Source organism: Parus major, chromosome 3, assembly GCF_001522545.3.
Source record: "Parus major isolate Abel chromosome 3, Parus_major1.1, whole genome shotgun sequence".
Taxonomy (NCBI): domain Eukaryota; kingdom Metazoa; phylum Chordata; class Aves; order Passeriformes; family Paridae; genus Parus; species Parus major.
In genome coordinates this window covers 64,430,288-64,456,247 of record NC_031770.1, presented here as the reverse complement: position 1 = coordinate 64,456,247, position 25,960 = coordinate 64,430,288, and the positions used below count along the sequence as shown (strand labels likewise).

General features: G+C 38.8%; 1 protein-coding gene across 1 annotated transcript in view; it reads right to left on the bottom strand.

Annotated features, from left to right (window-relative positions):
• Positions 1 to 285: 285 nt before the first annotated feature.
• Positions 286 to 25,960, bottom strand: part of CEP85L (centrosomal protein 85 like) — a 106,745-nt gene continuing 81,070 nt past the window's right edge. The window contains exons 5-13 of the mRNA XM_015622375.2: positions 17,047 to 17,164; positions 14,817 to 14,993; positions 12,957 to 13,109; positions 12,523 to 12,677; positions 10,854 to 10,971; positions 10,489 to 10,539; positions 6,715 to 6,822; positions 6,115 to 6,328; positions 286 to 5,020 (exon numbers count right to left, since the gene is read on the bottom strand). Coding sequence (XP_015477861.1) covers positions 4,857 to 5,020; positions 6,115 to 6,328; positions 6,715 to 6,822; positions 10,489 to 10,539; positions 10,854 to 10,971; positions 12,523 to 12,677; positions 12,957 to 13,109; positions 14,817 to 14,993; positions 17,047 to 17,164 — 1,258 coding nt within the window. The 3' untranslated portion in view covers positions 286 to 4,856. The remainder of the gene's footprint in view (positions 5,021 to 6,114; positions 6,329 to 6,714; positions 6,823 to 10,488; positions 10,540 to 10,853; positions 10,972 to 12,522; positions 12,678 to 12,956; positions 13,110 to 14,816; positions 14,994 to 17,046; positions 17,165 to 25,960) is intronic.

Sequence of the window (25,960 nt, the reverse complement as noted above, 5' to 3'; positions counted from 1 at the left end):
GGCAAACAGACACATCTGTCTAAAAAGGCATCAGGGAATGCTGCTCTAAAATCCTTTTATCACACAGAAATAATATTTTTTTATATCAAGGCCCCGGTTTTTAAAAAAAGCCCAAAACATAAGGCCAGGAAGAGAGAGCTTGGTCAGCTGGTATTCCAGCAGAAAAGGCCACTGAAGGGGAGCTGGGGTGGGTGTTGGGAAGATGTTTCATGATTCCTTTCTTGCCTCCAGCTTTGGTCCCTTCTGTCACATGTCAGATACTGCACAAATGAGAACCATGAAAAATTCACTTTTGTAACAAAATTTATTTCTGCTCTGTGGATACAAATCCCAAACATCAACAAACAAATTCCAGTGGAAAAATACCAGTCATTAACAATGAAAACTTTTATTATTATTTAATAAATAGAACTTTGGCATTCAAAATTCTAGCTGTAAACCCTACTTTAAAAAAAATTACAAAAAGAGGCAAGAACAACAAGCCTAAAGCTGAGCCAGCCAGTGGCTCCTTTACTTTTTACAATGAACACATTGTGATTAAGTCATGACAACTCTATTTACATATGAGGTATTCTGAGCAGTTCAAAAATAGAACCCAATTTACAAAACTACCAGTCTTAAGGGACTGATCCAGTACATATGTCAGCTGTGCTTTTAAAAGAGAGCTCCAGACACTCCTCCCCACTGAACTAGTGATATACTGTAATTAATATACATAGAAAAAACACATTATGATTTGTGTTTCCTGCTCACACATCATATTCAAAGAAGCTGCATACAACAACCAGCCTAACATTTGAAATGTACACCTAGTAACTAGTTTCAGTACTTCTCTTTCTAGACATTATGCAGGAGTCCTTACTACAAAAGCTTATTAACAAAGTAATGGCAGGTAAGAAGAAAACAAGGTGCAGTCATCAGCACGCTAACAACTTATCTGAAGTTCCAGGGGAATATACATTTACTTCAGGCTAAAAAGGCACAAAGGTATGCAGCTGTGGAATTAATATTGCTAATGAGCTACTGGAATAAATCACCCCTTTAGATAACAACTACTGATCTGTTTGCAGTCTAAGAATGCAGATTAGTTCAGAACATCTTTTCTCCACTCATGGTAGAACTCATCACATGAATGAGAAGAGCACAACTGTACTTCCAACTGCACCTGCATCACACCACTGCAAAGGGCAAGGAAAACTGGAGCAAATTATGCCCTGATGGAGAGACCACAGCGTGCTGTCACTGCCCGTGCTACGACAGCAGGTTGTGGAAGAAAGGGTTTGCTTTCCTCCTTTCCTTGTGCTCTTACCCTTCCCAAGAAAAACCAAAAAATGTTTAAAACAAAAGGCAGGCAGCAAGGGCAAAGGAAGGAAGGAAACCTTTTGAAGTGAAAAGGATGGAATTTCAGGTCTTAAATTACTTCATGACCACCATCAGTTTGAAATGCTGGAGCCTGAGTGGGTGGTTACAGCAAATCTCCACAATTTCACACACCTGTCACACCACAAAGCTGCACAGCGGAGTTCAGCAACCTAAATCACATTTACATGACTGAGCTGCATTACTTCTATATAGTAAATACTTCTATATAGTGAATACATCATCTATAGCTTGTCGGAAGACGGTTACTTTCCACATCTTTTTCAAAATACATTCTTTTAAATACAGTAGTTACTGTAAGTATCTTCTAGAGGATCATATAAATTCTATCTGAAACCATACAAAATGTTACTGTGCAGTTTGCTGACAGCCAGAACGGTACAGTATCCATTCATCTGCAGTTGTCTTCAGCCCTTGGGATTGTCTAATAGCTACAGCAAAAAGTTGTCATGACTAAATCGAAGTAATTCCAACGTTAACATTCGTTAATCACTTCTGTATTAAATATGCTGAATGAGACCATACACACTACATTTTAACCAATTAAACAGTCATGCATATCCTAGACAAAGCTTATTCCACTTAGAGGCATCTGTAAACCGATGCATATATATAGTAATTGCTACCACTACAACAGGCCAAATTTTAAGAAATCAAAGCAAAGTACTGTATCGCTGTAAATAATCAATTGGTAGTCTGCATCTTTGGCTTACACATCCATCATTCACCTCCCTATTTAATTTGACTGAGGCAGACAAACTCAGGGGGTTTTAAAATCAAGTGCTTTCAAATCAACATAAATATTACAGGTTCTGTAACAAAAACATTAGAACACAAGATTACAGCACTGCAATCAAAAGTATTATGAATAAAGTGGGATCTCCTCCCAGAGGAACTTGCAACTAATACTTGAAAAGCAGAAAAGCTCTGAAGTGCTTGGCAAACATAAACTACTCAACTCAACTTTGCAGTACAGTATCACCATTTAGCAGGAGGGACAGTGGAGAAATACCAGCCAAGTGACAAGTTTAATAGTTCAAAGTGACTCAAAAGATCTCCTGCTCCCCTCTAATTGCTCTATTAAACTCCTTATTTCTATCAAATTTAGATAAACGTGGGTTTTGGTGATTTTTTTTATAGGTACAACATTGCCATCTAAGGAAGCAATAATGTGTAACTTGTGTATTTCCTCCCTCCCTGAGAGAGGAAATACACAATTTCTGATTTATTATCTGAAACACTATTGTTGAATTCTGATAGGAGACAGATGCCATAAACTAAAGACTATTTCACTGCAGGGATGAACCCAATCAACCACACCAGAGCAATGAGCTGAAGCCATAGTCACAAAAGCCAGCACTGCCAGAGGCACAGCAAACTGTGCAAGCCCATTGGTAAAAAGATCCTTGTTTTCAGTTTTGCACTAGTACAAAAGTACACCTCTGATGCAGCAGGTATGTATTAATGGGGAATTAATACTGTTAATGAGCTACCAGAGTAAATCATTCCTTTAGATAACAACCACTGATCTGTTTGCACTCTAAGAATGCAGATTAGTTCAGAATATCTTTTCCCCACTCATAGCAGAACTCATATCAATGAGAAGAGCACAATTATACTTCAAACTGCACCTGCATCACACCACTGAGAAGGACAAGAAAGACTGGAGCAAATTACGCCCTGATGGAGAGACTGAAGTGTGCCTACAGAAAGAGCACAGAAATTTAAAATAAAATGGCCTCATTTTTTTCCTTGAAGTAGACACTAGATAACCTCATTCGAGATTTTATCTAGACACTGTTTTAGTGCTCACAGGAGCTGAACCAGTCAGATTAATCTATCTGATAATACCATGTAGCAGTAATATAAATAGCAACACTTTTCACAAATTAGTCCAAGTCTAGTTTCAGGATAGAAAAAACTGTCAAATAAATAAATCCATACAGCTAAAACAATTAAACCACTAAATTTTAAAAACATTAACAGTAACCGTTAAACAATGAACAGAAAGCAAAACACCACCAGTTCAGAAAACTGAAGATATTCACTTTAGCCATAAAAATGCTACCCTAGAATTAACTTGGTTCAAATTTCTAAGCTTTCCATGAGATTTCTGCTGTTATCCCCACTCCAGATCAGTTGACTGACTTGCACCTTAAGGCATTTGAAACCTTCTTGCAATACCATACAAGTAAGAGATGCATGTATTTTTCTTAACAGTGCAATTTAAAAGTGGTTTTGCTCTTTTCAAGCTTTTGTTTCCTTCAGTTAAGTACTATTTTCCGCCATGCATAACTGTGCAGCTAACCTGCAGTGATGTTCCTGGAAATGTCATTTGTCCCATGGGAGTTAAACAGCACTGCCAAGTGACACTCACTGAATAAGCTATGGAACATGAGCTTACTATTTTATGTAATTGCTTCCTACAAAAATGGAGAAATCAAGATTTCCCAAACAATGTGGAAAATTTTTCAGTCCTCAGACAACCAAGTATTTTTTACTGCTAACTGGAAACATTCTGTTTTGAGCCTTAATTTTGCCAAGGGTCAAACACCCTTTATGTAGCTGTGGTAAAAATGGCTGAGGTGGTGCACAACTTTATCAGAGGCCTTCAGAAAAAAAATACAGCAACCTTTTGAAATGAAAAGGACCTAAGGGGAAAAATAAGTACAAACACTAAAATACAGTTGTTGGTTGTTTTGGGTTTTTTTTTTTTTTTATAGCCATGGAATATGTTGCAGTTTTATGTCTTACAGCTTCTCTGGTTCACAGACTTTGTAGTACTGAAACTTCTTACAGCAACGTGAGAGTACTTCAAACAATCTGATACAGCTATATCTTATGGACATGTTTGCATAAAGGAGTTAAACCTGGGGCTTAACTCTCCTATTGGACACACAAGATTGACATCCATTATTAAAAACATCTTTCTTATATCCTAATTTTTGACAACTTGGAAAGCAATTACTTTTTGAGTGCTCCAAGATTGTTCTAATTGCAATTCTTAGAGTGAAGTGCAGTGGCAGAAGCCTTTGGCTTCACCATGTTCAGCCAGACATACACATGCATAGGTTCTTCAACCCTCTCCCCTCAGATCTGAACTCAGATAATGTCACACAATTTTCCTTGATGAAGGAAAGGACTGAGAGTTGTAGCAGCACAGCTGTTCTGAAGCTCTGGTTCCTAAAACTAGGCAAATTAATAAAATGAGCCCAAATGAAGGAAACAGAGTGTCCAACTGATTCATTCTTCACAGCTTGTTCCTACATTCAGTAGTTTGGAGAAAAGGTTTCTTGCAGTTTGTACCACTGTTCACGCAATGACTGTCCCCTGCACACCAGACTCCTGGGATCAGTTACACACAGCCCTCGGAGATGCGCGTCCGGTGCTATTTGCAGCCTTCCCATATGGCTCTTTACTGGAAATGCAAAGACCTGTGACACAGCAGGACCTGTTTGCTACAGGATGGAGTGCTGTCACTGAGTGATGCAGTTGTCCCCCATGTCCTGAGCGTAGCGGTCCGACATGATAGTCCTTAACTCATCAATATCCTTCCGCAGCTGACAAACATCCATGAGCTTCTTTGAAAGGGTCTCTGTGCTGTGGTAATTTTCACTCTCCTCAGATGAACAGCTCAGTGCTACAAAAGACAACACCCAAGGTTAAAGCTCCAGTAGCTGAGTCCTGTGAATACTGCAACTAGTCACCTCCTTGGAAATAAGAGGCAGATCACTTTAATTACATAAAGACAAGCCACGCTTCAGTGTGATGAAAAATCTACAAAATGGGGTACCATGTGAACTTAAGCTCAATTCAGAGCCCATCAGTGCTTCTCTGAAAGATGTGTTCTTCTGTTTGCACCAAGATCTAGACTTCCTGAAGTCTGATGAATCACAACAGCATTGGAAAAAAATGGATAGAGCAGGCCTTTTGTAGAGACTTTGGGAGTTTCTACAGGCACTCAGAAAAGAGGGCTAGCAGGCATGTAGCACTTCTTGCTGCACATGCACTGTACCTTTCTACCTTGCTGATGGTTCACTTCAGCAACCTGTCCATCTGATTAATTCTAATTAACATTCAGGGAACATCAGAATATGATACATTCAGGTCAACAAAACCAGTTTATTAGAAGGGAAGACCTAACATAAACTTTGTCTGACTGGTTTCAGGGGTTGCTTCTCATTTCCTGGTTAAATTTAACAGCTTAGGAAATGCTGAAGACTAGATGAACAGCACAAGAGATGAAGTTACCAGGCACAAGGCTTATTTAAAAAACCTGGACACCCCCTCTTCCAAACCAGACATGCACATATACAAACAGTAGATGGATATTCCCATCACTTGACCCCAAGGGCTTTCAAACAAAGGTACGAGATGTGTTTAGCATCTGTCAACCCTCATAGTGACTGCAGTGTGTCTCAGGAGGGACAGACACGTGGCTACACACCTTTCTTTTCTAGAGCAGTGAACATATCCATGACTGGGTCCACATGAAGAGCCAGCTACCCGCTCTCCTGACTTGGCAAGGACCTGTGTAGTCACATGCACTTACTGGCCCAGAGGCACTAAGAGCCCAGCTTTTCCAGAGAGCTCCATGAGTTCATGCTCTGCTCCATCTGCATAGCAAGGGGACACAAGCTTGTCCAGCTGACAAGTTCAAGCACCACATTAGCTAAACTGTTCTTCCTTTGTATCATAACATTTATTAAACACTGGAAAGTCAACACCACTTACATCTGATTCCCAGCAGTAAGGAAAGGTTAGGCTCCTTGCCCTGAGCTCTCTGGGTGAGAATACTGCATAGTGCTTTCAAGTCAAACAAGCAGTGGGACATTTCCTTGAACAACTGGTCTGCTACAGGCATCTTCTCAGATACTGGCTGCCTGGACTGCTCCACCAGCCGCATCTGCTCCTTCAGGCAGGCATTCTCTTCCATCAGTCTTTGGTTCTTTGTGAAAGCAAGTGGAAAAAAGGGGAAAGTTACTCTGCAGAAAGTTTCAGGGCACAAATAGTATAATTAAAAATAACTGATTTCTAAACATAGGATCAGTGTTTCTGTACCACTCCAAAGAACAGCATACAGACAGCTTTTACATGGCTATTTCGAGTTATCATTATTGCTATCTATTACTTCTACTATCATCACTTAGCCATCTTCACCCTTTAAGTTCTCAGTTCTAGAAGCAGGGGAGGTATGCATTATATAATTGCATGGGAGCAAGGACATTTAAGTATGTAATTAAGCTCATAAAGCCCTACCAAGGGATCTTATAATCAGGTTCTTCCTGGCTCTGGTGTGGTAGAGGGCTAGGTTACTGGTGCTATTTTACTTACTTCAGAGAGAGTTTTATTCAACTGCTCTATATGTCTTTCCTTTTCCTCAAGCTCATTTGTCATCTTCTGAATTATCAGCTTTTCTTGTGAAAGCTTCTCTTGCATAGACTGAAATGAATGAAAACACAAGTTAACAATCTTAAACAACAATAAATAAATAAAAAAAAACTGCAATAAGGAATCGCCTGCCGTCAATTCCCCAGTTTTCAACCACAGAATTCACACTGAGAAATCATGAGATACTGCCAAAATGGACAACTTTACTCTTGAAAGTACTCATATTTATTCCACTATTTGGCTTTTAAATCTGTAGATATGTCTTTCTAGGTCATCTGGCAAAATTTAGAAAGAGGAACATTCAAGCCATCTTATCTGAATACTAAAAATGAATAGAGACTATATAAACTCTGCAAGCACTTTGAAAGCACCCCAGTGCTTTCAAACAGAGAGATCTCTTGAGCTGTGACTTGCCACCTGTAAGATTTATCAGTACTTAAGAGAAGGCAGGGAGTAATGAGAGGCAAGGCAGGCCCAACACTAAATGAAGTTTTTAAAGGCCTGTCTGGTCACAGGAGGTGTTTGCAGCATTGACAAAATTTCCCTGCATACTCAGCTTGACACCACACAAGCAGTGGGGAGTCAGTACTATGTCATATTCTTTGCAAAACTGGAAAATGATGGTGCTAACATTTACAGACTTAATGTGGACTAAAAAAACCGCAACACTTCATTTTTATGTCAGCAGTAAGAATGAGCAGGCAGAACCCAGATACGATTACTTGTTTTTAAAACCATTTTCATAGACTTTATCTGTTGCTCTTTTTACCCACAGCATGCCCTGCAAAAGGAAGTGCTGAAGTAATATGTATCCTAAAGATAAGCTCTTTGAGAAAGCACAGCTACACACATCAGTGGGAGGAAGGAGGCAAAGGAAACACCCTGGGCCAGGAGAGGGCAGGAAATAACTGCTTCAGGCATTTCCTTTGCGTGCTTGCAGATGAGCAGAACCTGGAGTGATGTTGAATCACTGCCTTTAGTTTTTTAGAAATATTATTTACTGAGAAAAATAGCCATTACTAGGTTGGACTGAAGGTCCTTCTAGCTCCATCTGTGGTGTACAGACATCATATTTAAGAAGCATGAAGTGAACAGGGCAATGCAGTGCCAAAAACACTCTCCCAGCTTCCAAATATCTTCCAATTTTAACAGTCTTTGATGAAGATCAAGTTCAGGGACACCTAGTGCCCCAGCTATGATAGATGCATTAGGACTACCATTTAGATGTTTCATGTTCATGTCAAGAACAGACAAAAATGGTTCGACTGTCCAGCCTTCTGGAAGGGGGATGGTGGTAGGGAAGACAGGGTGAGAAATATTAACCTTCCCCAGTGTATTTTCAGAACTACATCTGCCACTAAATTTACATGACTTTGTAAACTAAGCAAAAAACAATTTTTAGAATATATCAATCAATGTGTACGCATTCAGCTCAAGAACTGCCCCATGTAATGGGAACTACTAGAAGTATAAATCAATGTTTATTTTCAAAAGATACACCTAAGATCTATCATTCTCTGTCACCCTCATTTTAAAGCTCAGAAAAAGCACATGTGCTAAACAGCTTGGCTGAACCTATAGTTCATATATAGCTATAGCTAAGATTTCCATGTTTCTCATGGTGCTATGAATTCTCTATACTTCACCCTTAATTTTCCCATATGCTTTCCAAAGTTACAACTTGGTGGCAATATTCCCAGCCTGGCACAGCTCGGGTTTATTGTGACTGACAAGACTGACAGATGTACTTTGGGTAACATAGGCATTGTACAAATCTGACTTACTTTACTCTCCTTTTTATACCAAAACTGTTAGTTTTGTGATGTCTAAATCATGTAAATATGAATTTATTTTTTAAAACACCACTGTCATTTACAATTTTTCTCTTTCTAAAGATGCACTATATATGCAGCACAGCATCTTGCCAAGACCAACCAAAAGTTTAATCCCTCTCACTCAGAACAACAAATCAATGAAGTAAAACCATACAAGCAATATCAAAATAATTTCACCATGATTATGAGCAAATAGAAACTAATACTGCTTTATACAACTGCTGTCTGAAACAAAATTTGTTTTCAGCTTGGAAGTTAAAAGCAATGAACTGAAATACATTCTCAAGCGTAAGTTTAAAATGTGGCAGAAGACAGGGAATAAAATGAGATCATCTTAGCTGAAGACAAATTGCATCTCTGTGCTGATAAGGGATTTCAATGTCTAATGAACTAATTTTCAATGCTTCCCAGATCACAAGTATGGAAGGCCAGGGAGATCAAGGATACAAAGCAGCTGCTATATTCTACAAGTAATTTGAGGGCTGACACCATTTTCAAATCTTATTTTCTGTCCTTAAACAAAATACCTCAAGAGGAAAAGAAAGAGGAACTCCTGGAGAACAGAACAGTACCCTGCTCACAGACAGTCACAATTATTCAGCATTTCCTAGTCCAGCTCCCTAAAGTCATGTCAGGCTAAGCACACAAAACACTGAAGACCATTAGTCTCAAGATAAAGGCAATAGTGAGAAAGAGACCAGAAAGTTTAGGAAACATGGAAAGATCTAGGTTGATGATAGCTTACACTTAGCAAGTTGTGTGTATCTCTAATAAGCACAACATACACATGGAGTATATATGTAAATAATCTTAACTACAGAAAGGGACAGAGAACCTCAAAAAGGTTATGAAGTTTAAGCTGAACTTCTTTTTTAATATTCTAACACCTGAAACAATATTTGACTATATCACAATTTTTGCATATACCAGTCTGCTCCATGCAAACATCTCAGTTTGATAAAATCAGTCTTCAAACCTTGTGAAGCTAAGTAAGTCAATTTCCTTTCCAGTTAATATACATACCTCATGTTTCAACCTAAATTCTCCTACTGCTTCTCTACAGATACATTTCATATACTGCAATCTAATCAAACAAATACATGACTGTTGACGGGAATCAGGCCTCCTGTCATAGAGGCAGAGAAAGAAAGCAATTTAACAGTGGGAGAAAACTTTCAATAGACAAATGACATTCTAGAAGAGGAATGTGGAAACTAGAGTTTGGCTTCAATATTTGCTGAAAACATATGTTTAGGGTTTTTTTTAAATGTTCAGCTTTTTCTATTGCAAGCAATACCTTCTTCTCTAAAAGCTGTATAACATTTCTTTTTCTCCACAACAAACAGCGGTCACTGAGTAACTTTCAACACTCTGTTAATCAGATCTATAGAGCTGCAGCTGACTCCTAGCTGACAACCTCTGCTGTCTAGAAAAATCTTTGGCTGCAAGCTGGGTACCTGAGATCCACCAAGACAGTTAAGGTATCTAAGTGTCAGAAACTAGTTGAACAGGGTGAAGCAGGATGATTTAGAAAGGCACCTGTCTCTTCTAACAAACTGAACAATGAAGCCCCTAAGCAACACTGCTTTTGTACTTTGGAAGATCCACTAGACCAGCAGAATAAGGATGCAACACAGGACAGTTTTTCACTTTTTGATGAGAACCAGTGAAGTGCTAAACCACAGAGACATAACAACTACACTATGAGCCTGCAAGAGACCATGGGTTGACTATAGTCCACTTATAAGATTAAGTTTTTTGGCATTTCTCCCTTTGACTCCTATTCAGAAAGAAAAAAAAAAATAAAATCCAACTTTAGCAATGTTATTCTTACGAACTAAAAATGTACACAGTAAACAATAGAATATACACTCTTCCTTACCTGCATGTCCAAAATCAGTCCAGTTATCTGATTTTGTTGATTGTCTATAATCTAGAACATAAAATTGAGCAATTTAGAAGGCTTAAATCTCTTCAGATCGTTGTCTAAAAATCAGCCTACAGGTGTGTAGACAGATTCTAATTAGCATCTTTAAAAATGCAAATGACAGTACAGTTCAACTCTGACAGAACACAAAATTCATGCAAAATCAATGTTCTGAACAGAGACAGGCAGGTCTTGAAAAGTCATTTGAATTAGCAACAAATAAGTAATTCTTTAGTGAGATATTTATTTCTATATTTTAAAAAAGGGAAGTGCAGGACTTAAGGTTAAAGATGCCACCAGAAGATAACTTGCAGACTAACCTTACTGGCTTTCTCATTCTTCTCTTTGAGACATTCATTCTCACTCTGAAGCTGTTTTGTGTCCAACATAGGAAGCCGGATACCATCTTCCAGGCATTTTTCTACTTTCTGTTGTAAACTGCCATTCAACATGAAAGAAAGATTAAGTGGCCTAATTGAAACCAGAGGGTTGTGTATTCTAGGAAAAAATTAGAAACTTGCACCACCTTCCCAACCAGAACTGTAAAACTGTACCTAGCAGAATCCAGCCTTATGAATGAGCATATAATTCATGCACCAACAGTGCATGAATGATGCAAAAATTCTGAACTACTCCAGTTGCCATGGCACTGACAAGGCCAGATTCATGCAGATGAATGCTGATTTTATGTGCCATATTCTGTGCTGAGTCTCCCAACAGGCACAGCTCCAGCAGTACGGTGTAGGGAGAGAGGGCAGAGAGGAGCAAAGCAAAGCTTTGCAACACTCACAGTAGCTCTGTGCTACTGGGGGAGGCAAAGCATAGATCAGAGGCATCTTCACAGCTTTGAGAGATTTTAAATCAGACTGTCTCACTGGAGCACATGCAACTCAAAGTGGAGTCCAGAATCAGACACTGTGCCTAGTGCTGGTGGCCCATCCATCACAGCCTCTGTGACTCGTAATGGTGAGCCCAAGGCCATTCCTGCCAGGAATGCTCCCACACAAGGGCATGGCCTTCAGACCTTCTGTTGCCCAACTCAGCCCATACGTGCAGCTACAGCCTCTGTCTGCTGCCTTCTCTCAGAAAGGAAATACGCTTTATTAGTGCTAATCTTGCTGTCTTATTTAGAAACCAGAGGTCACCCCAACTATTTGTAGGCTTTCAGAAAAGACAGAATGATCCCACTCTAGATTGTGAGAGCACGAAGGGCTTCCATTGGTAAGATGGAAACAATGTGACAACAATTTGGCTGGCAAGGTGTCCCAGCCAGCTCGCCTTTCATCATGGAAACCTTTCAGACTTCTGTGGTATGCACCTTTCCCCAGTGCAGTGACAAGGAACTGCAGGAACATCCACAGATACTTGAAAGTGATTCTCCCCTACTTCCCTCTCCCCTTTAATAAAAAAAAAAAAAAATAATAAATTGTTTGAGTAGGTCCCCTGATCTAAAATACCTTTTCTATTTCCCACACCTGGATATCTGTCCAATCTCTTTTTTCATACTTAGGTAAGTTCAATGACAACTTATTAACTACAGCTATATTTCCTTGTAAATACCTCCCCCCTTGATGAAAAGGTAAGAAATATCTGGAATTTCTTGAAATCTTTGACCCTTCCCTGATATACCCATCAGCCAATATCCAGCTTTTCCATAGCTCATGACAGCATCAGTTATTAAATAGCCCTACTGACAGCTTCTATATAATGCCCCTTTGCCACACAAGTTTGTTCCATCCTCTATCTGCCAACAGGCTATGATGCCTCTGCTGGAGTGTCCCACAACCTGAAGGACAGAGAGCAAAGAATGCCCTAGGCTCACTCTTCTCTGTGGTGTTCATTACAACTTGCCATGGAGCAAGCTGAAAAACCCTTACCATAAAAAATCATTAGCACTGTAATAGATTAAGACTGCAAATAGCATTAGGTCTTGACATCAGGTGGGGAAGCACACCCACTGCAGGGCACAGCCTGAGCAGCTGCTCATACCTCTGCACGGTTGTGACCAGCTCTTTCTCTTTTTTCTTCTGAGATGCCAGCTGCAATTCTCTCTCTCTGCACTGTGACCGGGCCTCTCCGAGTTTCTTTTCCAACTCAGCCATGGTTTCTTGAAGTTGCTTGTTCTTCTCTTCTAGAATTTGCAGCTAACACAAGGTTACATTAGTCAGTCACAGTGTCACACCAGCAGAACAGCTTGTGTCAGACCACAGCTTTGCAGTGACCTGCTGCATAGTTTCACACCTGTGTCACTTCTCTGACTCTGAGAAATCCTAATACCTACAGTTCTTTCTAAAATATTGAAATACTTCTCTTCCTAAACATAAGGGTGAAAAAAGAGATTTTGAAACAGTAAAATATTTGAGAAGAGATATTAGGGAAGTTACTTATATTTTCAAGATGTAAACAAACCTCCTTTACCTTACCTGTTTAGTCTGCCCTTCTATATCATCCAGTGTTGGAAGGTCAGCCAGGTATTTTTCTAAGGTTTCAATTCGTCTTTGTTTTTCTTTGTTTTGCTCAGACTCTTTCTGGCATTTCTTTTTCAGGCTATTAATATATCGGTCTCTAGTTTTAAGCTAGAAGAAAGAAAGAGTACATGCTTTACGATAACAGTAAAAAATCAGCCTGCTTTGGAAGCAGAGGCTTGTAACTCTCCAAGAACCATACTCTCAGCTGCATGAAAACGTTGGGTAAGAGCAGGAAACAAAACAAAAAATTATTAATCCCAACAGCTTCAAGTTATAGGCCCACGTGTCTTCAAATCACAACTGCTTCACCTCTGCCCAGAGCAATCCATGTGCCTTATGAACTGAAAACACAAACAATTCAACACTTTAAACACTTCACACATTAACACTTGTTAATTCTTTCACCCACTGAGATGTTCATGTGCAACAAGTAATCAGGATATATTTTAGTTCCTCTGGACTAGGAAAACAATTTCAAACATGAGGACCAAGAACTTAATCTACCAAAAAATGGAAGCCACAACCCTCACTCTGATGCAGTCTGACAATCATATCCGAGGACATCAGATCAGAATAGCTGCTTTCTTAAACACCTTTTCTACAGGCACCTTAATTTTGCGTAAGCCCGGAAAAGACTTTTTGTATTATGTTACATTTGTTCATATTCCTGGAACGTCTTTTGCTTTATTACCTAAATCAAATAAAGCAGAAAGAAAGGCTGGAAAAAAGAGTATTTATTTTCCACTGTCCCTCCCTGTCCTTTCTCTCCTTGAGAGCTTTTTGTTCAGTGCACAGAATGGACAGGTGTTAAGGGGCAAATGGGGACTGTGCAGAGAATCGGGGCCCAGCCTACAGACCATGCTGCTAACACAAGTACTGCTGCACAGGTCCTCACCACTGCCACTGCCCGCCAGTCCCTACACAGAGAGGAATCCAGGCAGGAAAAGCTCACAAAGGAGGAAGCAGCAGTATCCAATTTCTGCCCTTCCTGCCTCAGTGAAAAGCATACTGAGGGTTCACCGGAAATGGTAAGGCAGAGTTTTGAGATTAATTATGCATTCTTCTTTGTCTTCCCACCTGACATGTCACTGTGTCACACTGCTTGTATCCCTTGAACCTGATATAATATAAATTAAGCCCAGTAATTAAAGAAGATGAGGTAACAGTGACAATGTACCCCTGAAACATTAATTAGGAACCCCTTGGTCAATGGCACATGTCTGCTTGCAATAAAAGGAGGCTGTGAGTACATTCAAAACTACCCCTGGGAATTCCTTAAGCCTGGAAAGAAACCCTTTGTCGAAACAGTTCTAAGAACACAGCTATCTTTGTCTCAGACTAAAGTCCACTCTGCACATTCCAAGAAAGCTACAAGAGAACCACTCGAGCTAAATGGCCACATATGGGCTGGTAAGTGCATCTCAAGGCTTGAGGGCCACATTTACAAACCATGCTAAAAATAAGGATTTAATTTTCACAATCTGTGTTTTTAAATGATACCTTATTTACTGTCATAAACACTACAAGCTACAAGAACTAGCAGGTTGTTTTTTTTTCCCACAGCTTAACTAGTACCTGATTAAAAGTGTTACCATGATTACCACTTTAACTAGAATCACTTTCAAGGATATTTTCTCTACAAGTCCAGATTTATCCACTACCAACACCTGAAATCATTAATCCTCTTTTTCTATCATGGATATTTTAGTGACCTTTTGAAAATAACTCAGGCACCCAAATACTGAGTTATTTTCTAGTAAACATACGCTGCTGCAACAGTGACAAAAAGAAATGTGGAACAGGAAAGACACTTACTTTCTCCTCCATTTTCTTTTTCTCTTCACTGGATTTGGTTGAAAGCTGTTTCACAATTTCACTGAGTTGCAATTCCTTGTTCTCAGCTGCTGCAATCTTTCGCTCAAGCTCCTCGAGGTGGGATGCTGATCTTTCTGAAATGTGAGGTTGCAGTGGTGTGCTCTCATACTGTGGTTGCTTATGAAAAGAAATAAAATAATCACACAAATATTCACTCACACCACTGTACACTTAAACTGCAGAGCAAAACTGTCCTGCATTTTTTTTTTAGCTGTCAGGAAGGGTGGGGTTTGATTTTTCAAACACTGAAATACGTGGTAACAGCATGTGTTTCAGGAATCTGAAGCAAGAAAACAAAGAAGCTGGACACCTTTACACTCATAATAAATGCACAAGAACATTGTGTAGCCACTTTCCCCCTCAGATTCATAGAAGATGTGTGATCCCAAAATAAATCCCTATAAACACAGATAGAAAGCATTTCCAAAACAAATCACTACCACTGCACTATCATACCATCTCCTGGGAAGAAAAACATTTTAAATTTGCTTTGTGTATACTAAAGTAAGAGACACTTCAAATCCCAAGACCTTTCTAAAGCAGAACATCAGTACCAGTCAAAGCTTAGAGCTATCACTCCTGGGTTGAGAATGGTGCAAGAACAATCCTGAGACTAGAGCTACAGTCAGAAGGCAGGTCTCCTATCTTTTGTTCTGTATATCAAAGCTTCCATCTTTGCTGGCCAGAGACAGGCAAGCACAAAATGGAAGTTGGCTGCATGTGGGATGAAAAAGGAGATTGCATCCCATTAGGCTTTCAAGATTCTTTTAATAACACAGATTGGTTATCTTTAAAAATGCCGTCTGTATCATTTCTTTTAACTAGTGACATTCCTTCAGCAAAGTATTAAAAAAATAAAATGTTCATTAAACTAGATTAGCTTTTATAAATTCATCTTATAGAAGACAAGCAGAAATCCAAACACAAATCAAGCAGAAACCCAAATACATTATAAACTTTCAAGTTTCTTTAAATTATGAAAGAGGAATGCACCTCCTGCTTTATTTGAAGCACAACATACATATATGCACTAAAATTTCAGTTTCTGAAATATTGTTTCTTTTGTTCATTTGTTTGTGTCTTTTGTTTGCATCTTCTCTCCTGCACACCCTCCCCCCTGCAAATAAAAATTAAAAAAAAGTCTTAATCTGGACATGTTTTGAAGTATTTTATAGAAGGAGATCTGGAAGCAACAAAAGCCTAGACATTTCTAGATGTTTCAAAATGTCTCTGTATACCTAACTTCACACTGAGGCTCCACTTGAATTTCTCTGCTGTCACACAAACCACAGTATCACCTGAGATAACAGAGTACAGCTGTGTTATTCCAAGTACACAAATAATGTCACGCTGAAGTACCCTAGCTGAGATTCTACTGCAGTGTTTGTGAAAGAAAAAGATAACACAATAAAAGAGGGACAGAAAAGCTATTTCTCTGCATATCTGCCTTTAACAATCCCTTGCTGCATTGCCTTTTAGATATGCCAAGGCCTGGAGATGGAATTAGTGTGCTATAAGCAGCCACAGTCCTCACATTGATCTGCACTTGGTGAACCTTTGCTACCTCATCCTTATGCTACTTGATACCTGTGTTAGGCATATGAAACTTAGGACAAGTATACTCAAAATATCACCAGACATTCCCGTTCACGCTAAATGCTCCCTAAGAGTATTAGCCCATATCCTCTTCAGGTGTCTTGTCAAAAGGTACTCCACCAGTCTGTTTGCCTTCTCATATCTCCTCCATCTATTCTATCCATAAAATCTAATCATCTAACCAGGAGGGCAGTATCTCCTCCTCTACAGAAAACCTCTATTAGTTATTTTCAGATACTGTCCTGTCAAACTATTTTTTCTCCTACTATCTCTCTGTACAACTACCATACATGCATGCTGTTAAACTCTTATTCTTATAGTGTCACAATCCCTCATTGCTATCTCATTTTTATCAGACTTCAAGACGTACAAGATTTTAACAAAACTTAGATTTCTGCAAATATAAGGTAAACTACAATACCTAGAAGGTATTCTCTACACAATTTGCAGCTATGCAATTACACAGCCATCAATAATCACAAAAGCTCTACACTTTGGCCTGCAGAAAATTGTGACTATGCTTTTAGGTACAGTGCAGTGGAAAGCTTTGCTGAAAGAAAAGTATTCATCCTACCTGTAAGTTAGTCAAGTATGGCTCTTCGCAGTTCACAAGATGGCTCAGTCGTGCATGTTGAGCTCGTATTTCATTCTCCCTTATCTTCTGATGTAAATTGTTAATTTGCTGATTTTGCCTGTAATACACAAATTTAATTTCGAAAAAAATTGGAATGGAACAGAGATTAGAAAAACAGAGATCTTAAGACTTACAGTGAAGAATACATTAACAATGGTATCCAACTATCCTGATCTACACTAGCTGTGGGCTTTTTCCCACTGCAGCCAGACTGCAACTGTAGAAATACAATTTGAAAACTCTATCAATTTTGTGTGGGCTGAGGGAGGCTTCTGTTGCCATTTGCTCCTAGGGCTGGAAGTATAAGCAGGAAAAAGCATACAGAAAGCAGAACAAAATCAAACAAAAATGGCACATTCATTTCACTTGGCCTCTCTCTTTACTAGAGCTGACTTCTGACACAAGTTGAAGAGATTTATAAATCAAGGGGAATAGAAAGAACTTAAGAAGAAAAGGCCATTATATAAGATAGTCAGCACAGCTTCCCTGCAAGGTCTTGCTTTTTGCTTTACTTTAGACTTTCTCAATCAACTACTTTATGTAAGATGTACCTTCCCCTAGGGTAAAATACTACCCTGTGCCCTAAAACAAGTATCATGCACCAACTGCTTGGCCAGTGTACAGCAGAAACAGTACCAGCATTGTATCATTATTTAATTATAACACAAATTGTATCACAGTTTAAATCAGGACCGCATTTGAAATAGGCAGGACTGCGGGGCAAACACCTGCCAGGTCTCTGCCCCAGCCCGAGGCTCAGCCTCACAAGGTGTGCAGTAACTCTCCATGGAGCAACAGGCACCTCAAAACCTGACCCCAGAGTGGAGCTGTCAGCACCCACCAGAAACACACAAAGACCTTCTCAACAAACTTAAAACTGATTTTGTGCGCTCCGTTAGTTTTCACTTTTCCTTCTTTTTTATCCTAGGATATATTTGCATGCAAGCATGACATTTTTTCCTCAGGGTTTCACCTCTAAGCATAGAGCATGACTGGCTTTTCTGAAAACAATGACGCTGAACCCAGGTGACTAAACCCAGTCTTAAGAGGAGATGAACAGCAAATACAGGTTAACTTCAAGGGAAAAGACCTGCCTGTGCACACACTGGAAAAGAAAATCCTGCAAAGTGTACAGGAAAACGTCAAAATCTGTTGCTTTTTCTAAAATTTTGCAGGGTTGTGTTTTGGAAGAGCATCTTGGAAACATTAGCATGTGTACAGAAAATATGCATTATATAATCTATAAACTAACATGAAATATGTATTAGTTGACAACTACAACTGCAAATTTTAATAGGATGCCAAAACCCAGTTGAAGGGACCATTTTAGCTACTCATATTCTTCTAGTCAACAGCCAAGTGTACCCCTATATATTTGGGATAGAAGAGGAATATCATATTTTTAAAATACTGAATATAGTAAAAGTTACGCATTTCTCAGCTAGATGGGCTAAAGAAGACATGATGAGCACATGATTTTTTTTTCTGTTTCCCTAATTTTATATCTATAAAGAACAGCAATGAATGGAAAACCAGTACATGTATGTTGCCATTTGTTGGTACCTTAGAACAATTTATTCAACATGAATGATTAAGGAGAGAGCAAGTGAATGTATTTATGTGACTCCATAGCAAATCTTAAAGTATTTTCTATCAGCACTGGTGATTTTGAGGCTTCCCTGTTCCCTCTACTATCTAGACTGAACAAGCTTGTACAAACACAAAAGGAGTATGTGACATGGGAAGACTGTGTACAATTCTGGTTGTCATCTGCAACACAGCACCACAAACAGAAAGCTTCCAACTTATTTTGGAAGGTTAGGTAAAGGAATATGTTCTTAATTTGTAAGAGGCCTTATAAAAGCCCAAGAGTTTGCATAAACATATGAGAAAATATTAAGTCTTGATGACTTCTGTGCATGCCTGGTCACAGAGAACAAAATTATTTAGTGTGAGTTATCCAAATCTATGAACTGAAGCAAATTTTCATTTTTTTATCACCTTATTACCTCCTAGACAGTTCCATTAAAATTTCATTGTTTAAAAATTATTTAACCACTTGTCACATACCCCTTGAAAGCACTATATGATTTTCAGTTTATGGCTGACAGTAATTTAGCAGTGCCTTCCTTCCCAGGCAGGATTGCAGGAGTCTGAACACTACAGTCTGGAGAATATGCTTTAAAATATTTTTGAACTACCAGCACCATATTTCCTTTCATAATCCTTTCCCTATCCTATGAAATCTCTATTGGAAAAAAGGAGACAAGATAACCTGAGATGTGACAGAACACAAGGTTTAACTAGCTTGCTTCTTTTCACTCTGCAAAGCACGAAACTCTCCATCATTATATAACCATACAAACAAAACACACTCTAGAAATGTTTTAAGGCTGTGCAGACCCCAAAACTTCTTCACTTAACTGCCTCTATGAAAACAACATTAACCTCATGGCACCAAGAAACAAACATTTTGCTGCATAACCAGAGACTCTGAGCTTCATTTAAAAGGAATTTAAAAAGGAACACTGTCCCCAGAAGCCACCCTATTACCAATCTATCAGCCCAGCACTTTAAAAAACCAAAACCAGCTACAATCAGCCTTTAGCATTTAGCTACCCCCAAGTTTCTGTCAAGCTCCTCAACACTTAGTGCCTCCAGAAGCCATCTGAGTACATGTGGGCACAGTGCAAGTGGGCCTGAGCTCAGGGCATGGGGGGAATCTGACAGGAATCCAGCCTTCAGACTTCAGTGCACAGAAACCAGACCCCACCTCACACATCCGGATTCAATCAAAGTACTGTACCTAGGTACCATGGAAACTGCTTTCCTTCACAAGGTCCTTATTTTTTTTCCCCGTAAGTGAGTGTTAAATTTCATGTTGACAGCAAAGGAAGAATTACTGGTGTACTGTGTGAGTGTCATGGCACTTCTCACTTGGTTTCATTCACCCTCTTTGTCCAAATGCAGAAACCACTATTTTACTTAAAGTGTCTGTCTTGACACATCCCTTCCTCTTACACTCAGACGAAAGTAGAGGAGAACAGGAGACAACATCCTGATACAAAGTAATCAACCAACCAAAGAGACTCAGAGCTGAGAATTTTGTTAAAAAAGAAAATAAATAAAAGCTAAAAACAGATGAAAATAAATCAGAAAAGGCAGGAATAAAAACCATCCTTTCAGAAGGGACATTTTAGTGTTCCTTATTTAAACTGATCTTCCAGAAGAAAATGGCATTAAAAGATGAATAAATTGTAAATATTCTATCCAATCAATTAATAGAAACATAAGACTAAGAACATTGTTTTCACAAACACTTCTGAAAAAAATCTTTCCAGCTGTCCCTCAAGGTGTAATATTATTTCTAGAAACTGGGGGTGGCAGTACAGAAACAGACAAAAAAGGAATCTAAACTCCTGTCGAGGTAGGAGAAGACTGCCTGGTACACAGAAGACTGTTGCAGATACCTACAGAAGAGTTCTGCCCTGAAGAAATCTTGCATTCTCCTTCAGATATAATGATTTAAAGGCTTTGTGTTTTTTTCCTTCAGAAGCTAACCTGCTTGCTATATTTTCATAATTTTTTTTTTTTTTCCATTTCACTGATACACTGGACTATGCCTTTTCACTCCATTTTTTGAACCTCCAGCCATTTATAAATAACCTGAGATCAAATCCTCCCTGTACAGCTCCCAGGTACATTCTTTCTGAGGGAGCTCAGCAGAAGTGACAGGTTATCCAACATACAAGACTCAAGTGATGGCTGTGTGCGGCTCTATGGTTTCCTGAACCAGCTTTTATGTCCCAGTTCCCATGTGTTAGCTATTTACATTCTAGCTATATTATTTATGGAATGCCCTATCATTTTCACAAAGTAATGACTTTGGCTTAGTTCCCAGTCTTATAAACACACATTTTGCTCTCTTTTCTTACGTCACCTGGAACATTCTTTATTTTTGTAAACAAAATTTTAAGGCTTCAGCCATGTTTCATATTTCAGATCAATGATACTTTGTTACAAAGGGAAAGTTAAAAACCTGTCATGGCAGATTGTACCATTCTCTCGCCTTTCCCAAAATTACCAACTACCAGCCCTACATGAAATCATAACACTATACACTAGGCTACCAAAGATGCTGATTCTGTCTAATTATTTCTTGGGCATTTAAGGAGAATAGTATTCCTTATCTTTCTGCCTGCCACAGATACTTCCATTCATAATTCCCCCATCCTATGACTCTACTTACAAAACTGTCTAGAATTCAGAGGAAAATTTCTGATGCTACTTGACCCTAACTGAATCTATCGAAATGAGCAAAAAGAAAGCTAGAGCCATAACAATGAAGTATCAGTGGGAAGAGTGGGGGAGGTCTCTCTTTTGATTCAATTGCAGTTCTGTCCTTTAGCTCAAACAGTTCCCTTTGAAAATTCAAGTCAGCACAGAGGATGTGGGACAGCAGAGAATAGCACTTAGCTCAGTGTTCACAAGACTGGATTGTCTTCAGAGACCAGCATTAACAAACTGCTTACTATACAAACTGCTTCTCCTTAAGTCTCAAAAATATCTGTATGACATAACTGATATTCACATAATTTTCCTCACATTCACACAGGACAAGTGTGGACATATACTTACAGACACTCTCATATACATTTGTCTGGAAATAAACCATATTTCTTGAATCTGGGACCAGCTCACCCATTCTCCATATGCTCATCTTATCCCTTACTTACTCAAACATGAAAGAGCCTTTAGAAACCCACATCTGCCAGAGAAGCACTTCGTTTCCCCAACTTCTAAGTTCACTTAATTTCTAATTAGCTAATTTAAAAATCTAACAGCTTAATTTCTAATTAATTTCTTAATTTCTACTTACTTAATTTAAATTTCTAAATTAACATAAATCTGTCTCACCCTCCAAGACAAGATCAGTATTATCTTCAAACAATTCAGCGACTTTAGAACAGAACTTCCTCTACTATAGAAAGGACACTACTTAAGAACTTCTTAAGAAACCGAATTACAGTTGTTGCTTACCTTCAAAAGTCACAACTTAACATGAATTTGCTGCTTTAGGTGAAAATGTCTGAGCAGATTTCTTCAGAATTAGGATACAAAGTAAATTACAACATGGATCCCTCTGTATTACAGGTATAATTTATTCTATACTGCAGCTGGAGATAGGCGGCTTGTTTTGTTGTTGAAGAAGCTGATACAAATTTTTATATCCCTTTGTTTTAGAGGCACAATCTCTTGGGACTAGAAGTCCAAACGTGCACAGTACTGATAGGGAAAGAGATCCTTAGTACACAAAGTCCTAAAAACAATGTGAATATATTTTCCGGAATTTGGAAGATAATGCTAAAGAATGCCAGCATCAGCAAAATTCATGAGAAAAGACCTCAAATTTCGTATGCAATAAAGTCTCCTTTTTTTGTGAAACTGTTCTAAATGAACCTTTCTTGCAGTCACAGCAGAACTTACCTTGAAGGGAAGATGGGAACACTACCTTTGGGAGTCAAGACATGATCTCTGTTCTGGATGGATTGGTTTTTGTGGTATTCTTTGAATGACTTTTCTGAATTGCATTAACTTTGAAATGCTTGCCTGACCCGCAGGATCTGAGCTAGAGCTGAAGCAAGGCAGGCAAGAGCACAGACAGCAACTCTAGTTTCTCAAAAGCCTTGGACTACTTAATCAAGGGAGTGAGGAATGAGAGTGACACAAATAGAAATGTCACTTCTGAGAGAGGATTGCACTCTCCCTCCCATGCTGGGAGCTCTTCAACTTCTGCAGTCTCATGGCAGGACAAACAGAGAACAACTCTTGCACCTCCCCTGCAGTTCTCTGTCAAATACTAGAACTTCCTAAAATTATTTAAATCTATGGAATACAAAATGGTTTAGTACCAGTTCCACAGAGAAGTATCTGGTACTGCAGCTGACCAAAACTGCCCAATGTTGTACAGCAGAAAGTAAACACCACACATATCTGGTTGCCCAAGGGAGGCCTCAATGGCCAATTTGGACACTTCAGGGAAGATGTGCTCATCAGCTGTAGAGATCTCAAAGAATAATAATGACTTGATGCTTAGAAAACATTACCTAAGGATGGAAGATTAAGTCATATTAAGAAAAAATTCCTAAAATTTGAGCTAATTAATCACCAAACTGCCCAACCCAGAAAGGCTGTAGAGCAGCTGGTATTGAAGATACCAATAGGGTAAGCAACCAGAACTACTGCTTGCCTTCCCTAGGGCCTGGCAGTCAGATTAAATAGATAATTTCCAGCCCTATGTCCTCTCATTATTGCCAAGATTTAGGTTATTAGATGAAAACTAATTCCATCAATGTAACTAGCACTTACATCTGACAAAGTGACCTTTTAAAACAGCTAAAATAATTACTCTGCAACAAAACCTTCCAGAACATTTACCAGCTCAAGACATACAGAAGTCTCATCCACAAGTTACCTGGGGTTGATATTGGAAAAAGTCAAAGGCATCTTTTTCATACTTTTATTGGAAGCAAAGTGTATTTTACACAGCAAAACACGCTGAGGAGGTTCCTTGCAGCCCCACTTCTCACACAGAACTCCCTGTTATATTCACGCACACTCACCACATGTGTGGTATAAAGATTCAGGTTCCTCAAAATGGCATCAAATTATCACCCAAGTGGATATGCTAATGCTGCAGATCTTAACAAGCCAATTGAAATTAAAATAATTACATCTTAATACTAGCATTAAAATGAGCACTATCAGAGCACATACAGTTCTCGGTCATCTACTGAAGTCAGGACAATTTGATACAAGGCAAAGAAAATCTACTTCTCTTGTCTCAGTCAAAACATATAATCCTAATTCAGATGTGGAATTAAAAATTAATGATTTAGCAACTGTTTTAAGAACGTACATGTTATGCTCTGAGAAATAACAGCTATTCCCTAAAACTGTACTTCCAAATCTACCTTTCCTTAAAAAGCTGTTCAAATGCTCTTATGCTGTCTGCAAGAGAACACTGCATGCACAGCGTTATTCTCAGCAGCTTGTGTCATGTGTCCAGATATTTGGCATTTATTCACATACCTACTACATGCAGCCCCTGTTTGTGCCACATAAACTCTGCCAGGACCACACTAGAGACATCTACAGTGGCAGGTCAGTCTCGAGATTCAGCATTGCACCAAACACTGCAATTTCAGTGGTGTTAATGTACTGAACAGAGGAGCAACATGAAGAATTAAAATGTGACGCTGTAATTTTCTAAACCAATACAAACACTGCTGGCTCCCTCTGGTGCTAAATATAATGCAGTGTTACATACTAAGCTGCCAGAGAAATAAGGCAATGATATAATCCAATTATTTTGTACAGTTGGTGACAGACATAGTAATAAGTGTTGCAGCAGCAGATTTTTTCTTACAGACTACATCCTTAAGTCCTCATTCATGGCCTGTACAACAGTTCTTACGTGGAAAAAAGAGACACACCTTTAAGAAGTGCCACAGTGTTCTGGTACACACACGAAGAGCAGGCTTGCTTGCTTGCACCATGTTTTCACTTCCTGAAAGAAGTCTTCCCCTCATTTTCATAAGAGAAGACTTGAAAAACATTTCAGGTTTCTACTTATTAAATTAGCAGTGACTCCTAGAGTAGCTTTAAAAAGCAAACCCAAATCACTTTTAAACCCATTCATTTAGGCTGTGAACTACTTAACTAAATGCTGAACAGACTATACAAAATACATCAATTTAATTTATCTGTTGCTAAATCTGCTGTTCAACACAGTATACAGATAAAAAAATCAAGGTACTTGTTCTTTTCACTGGCTCAAGTGGCTGTTTGGGATTTTAAAAACTTAAAGATGCTTGAATTTCTAGTGACACACTGAAGTATTCACATATTATTATTCACACTATTAAGCATTATTTCTTGAATTGTTTTTGTAACTGTTGGAAACTTACTTGCAACTATTCCTATCTGGTAGATTTCCAATGCAAAACAAGGAAATTTAATAATCTAATCTGGAAGGGCTTAATTTTTTGCCTTTTTATCTTTGTGTGGAAAGAAGGGAACCAGGCAGTGTGTTTCACTTTCCTTCTTCTACTCTTCCTCCTTTTTTATCAAGATAAAGGTACAACAGCCTAAAGATACTATCCTGTACATAGCATCCATTTCCTACTTATTAACAGATTTAAGCACTGCTATGAAGAACAAGGTGGGTGATGTTAATCTCCTCCACTTCCTTGACAAGTGAGACACCAGTACAATTCCCAGCAAGAGTGTTTAACTCTAGAAAAAAGGTAAATGACCCTGTGGGTGAAAGGGAGGATGGTGACAAGGGCAAGAGGGAGGTGTTCCTGGTGTGCCTCTTTTCATCCAGCTGTTCCTTGTACTTGCCAGCAGCAAAGCAACAGAGCACTGTACCAGCTGTACCAGCACTGTCCTGCTCCTCTGGCTACTAGGCAGCAAGAGGTTAACACATCTCTCCTGAGCTTCTGTCCCCTCAATTACCACTTTGTAAATTCAGCATATGACTTAAGGAGACTACATCTTTTAAAACTCACAACCTTTTAAAACAGATGTACAAAGGGCCCTCTCACCAAACACCTACTACCTAACCTCAGTTAACAAACTACTTTCTTCTACATTTCCCCAAAGCATGAATTCTGTAATTTAACTACCACCATGTTGAATTAACTACACTTCAGCAAACTTTATGTTTTTAATTTTAGGTCACAATTCCAAAGAAATTCAAACTCTGAAAAGAAGTTTAAACTAATCTCAGGAAGACCAAGAGCTGGAATACTTAGGTTTACTCCCAAACACCGTTCTGAAGCTCAGTGCA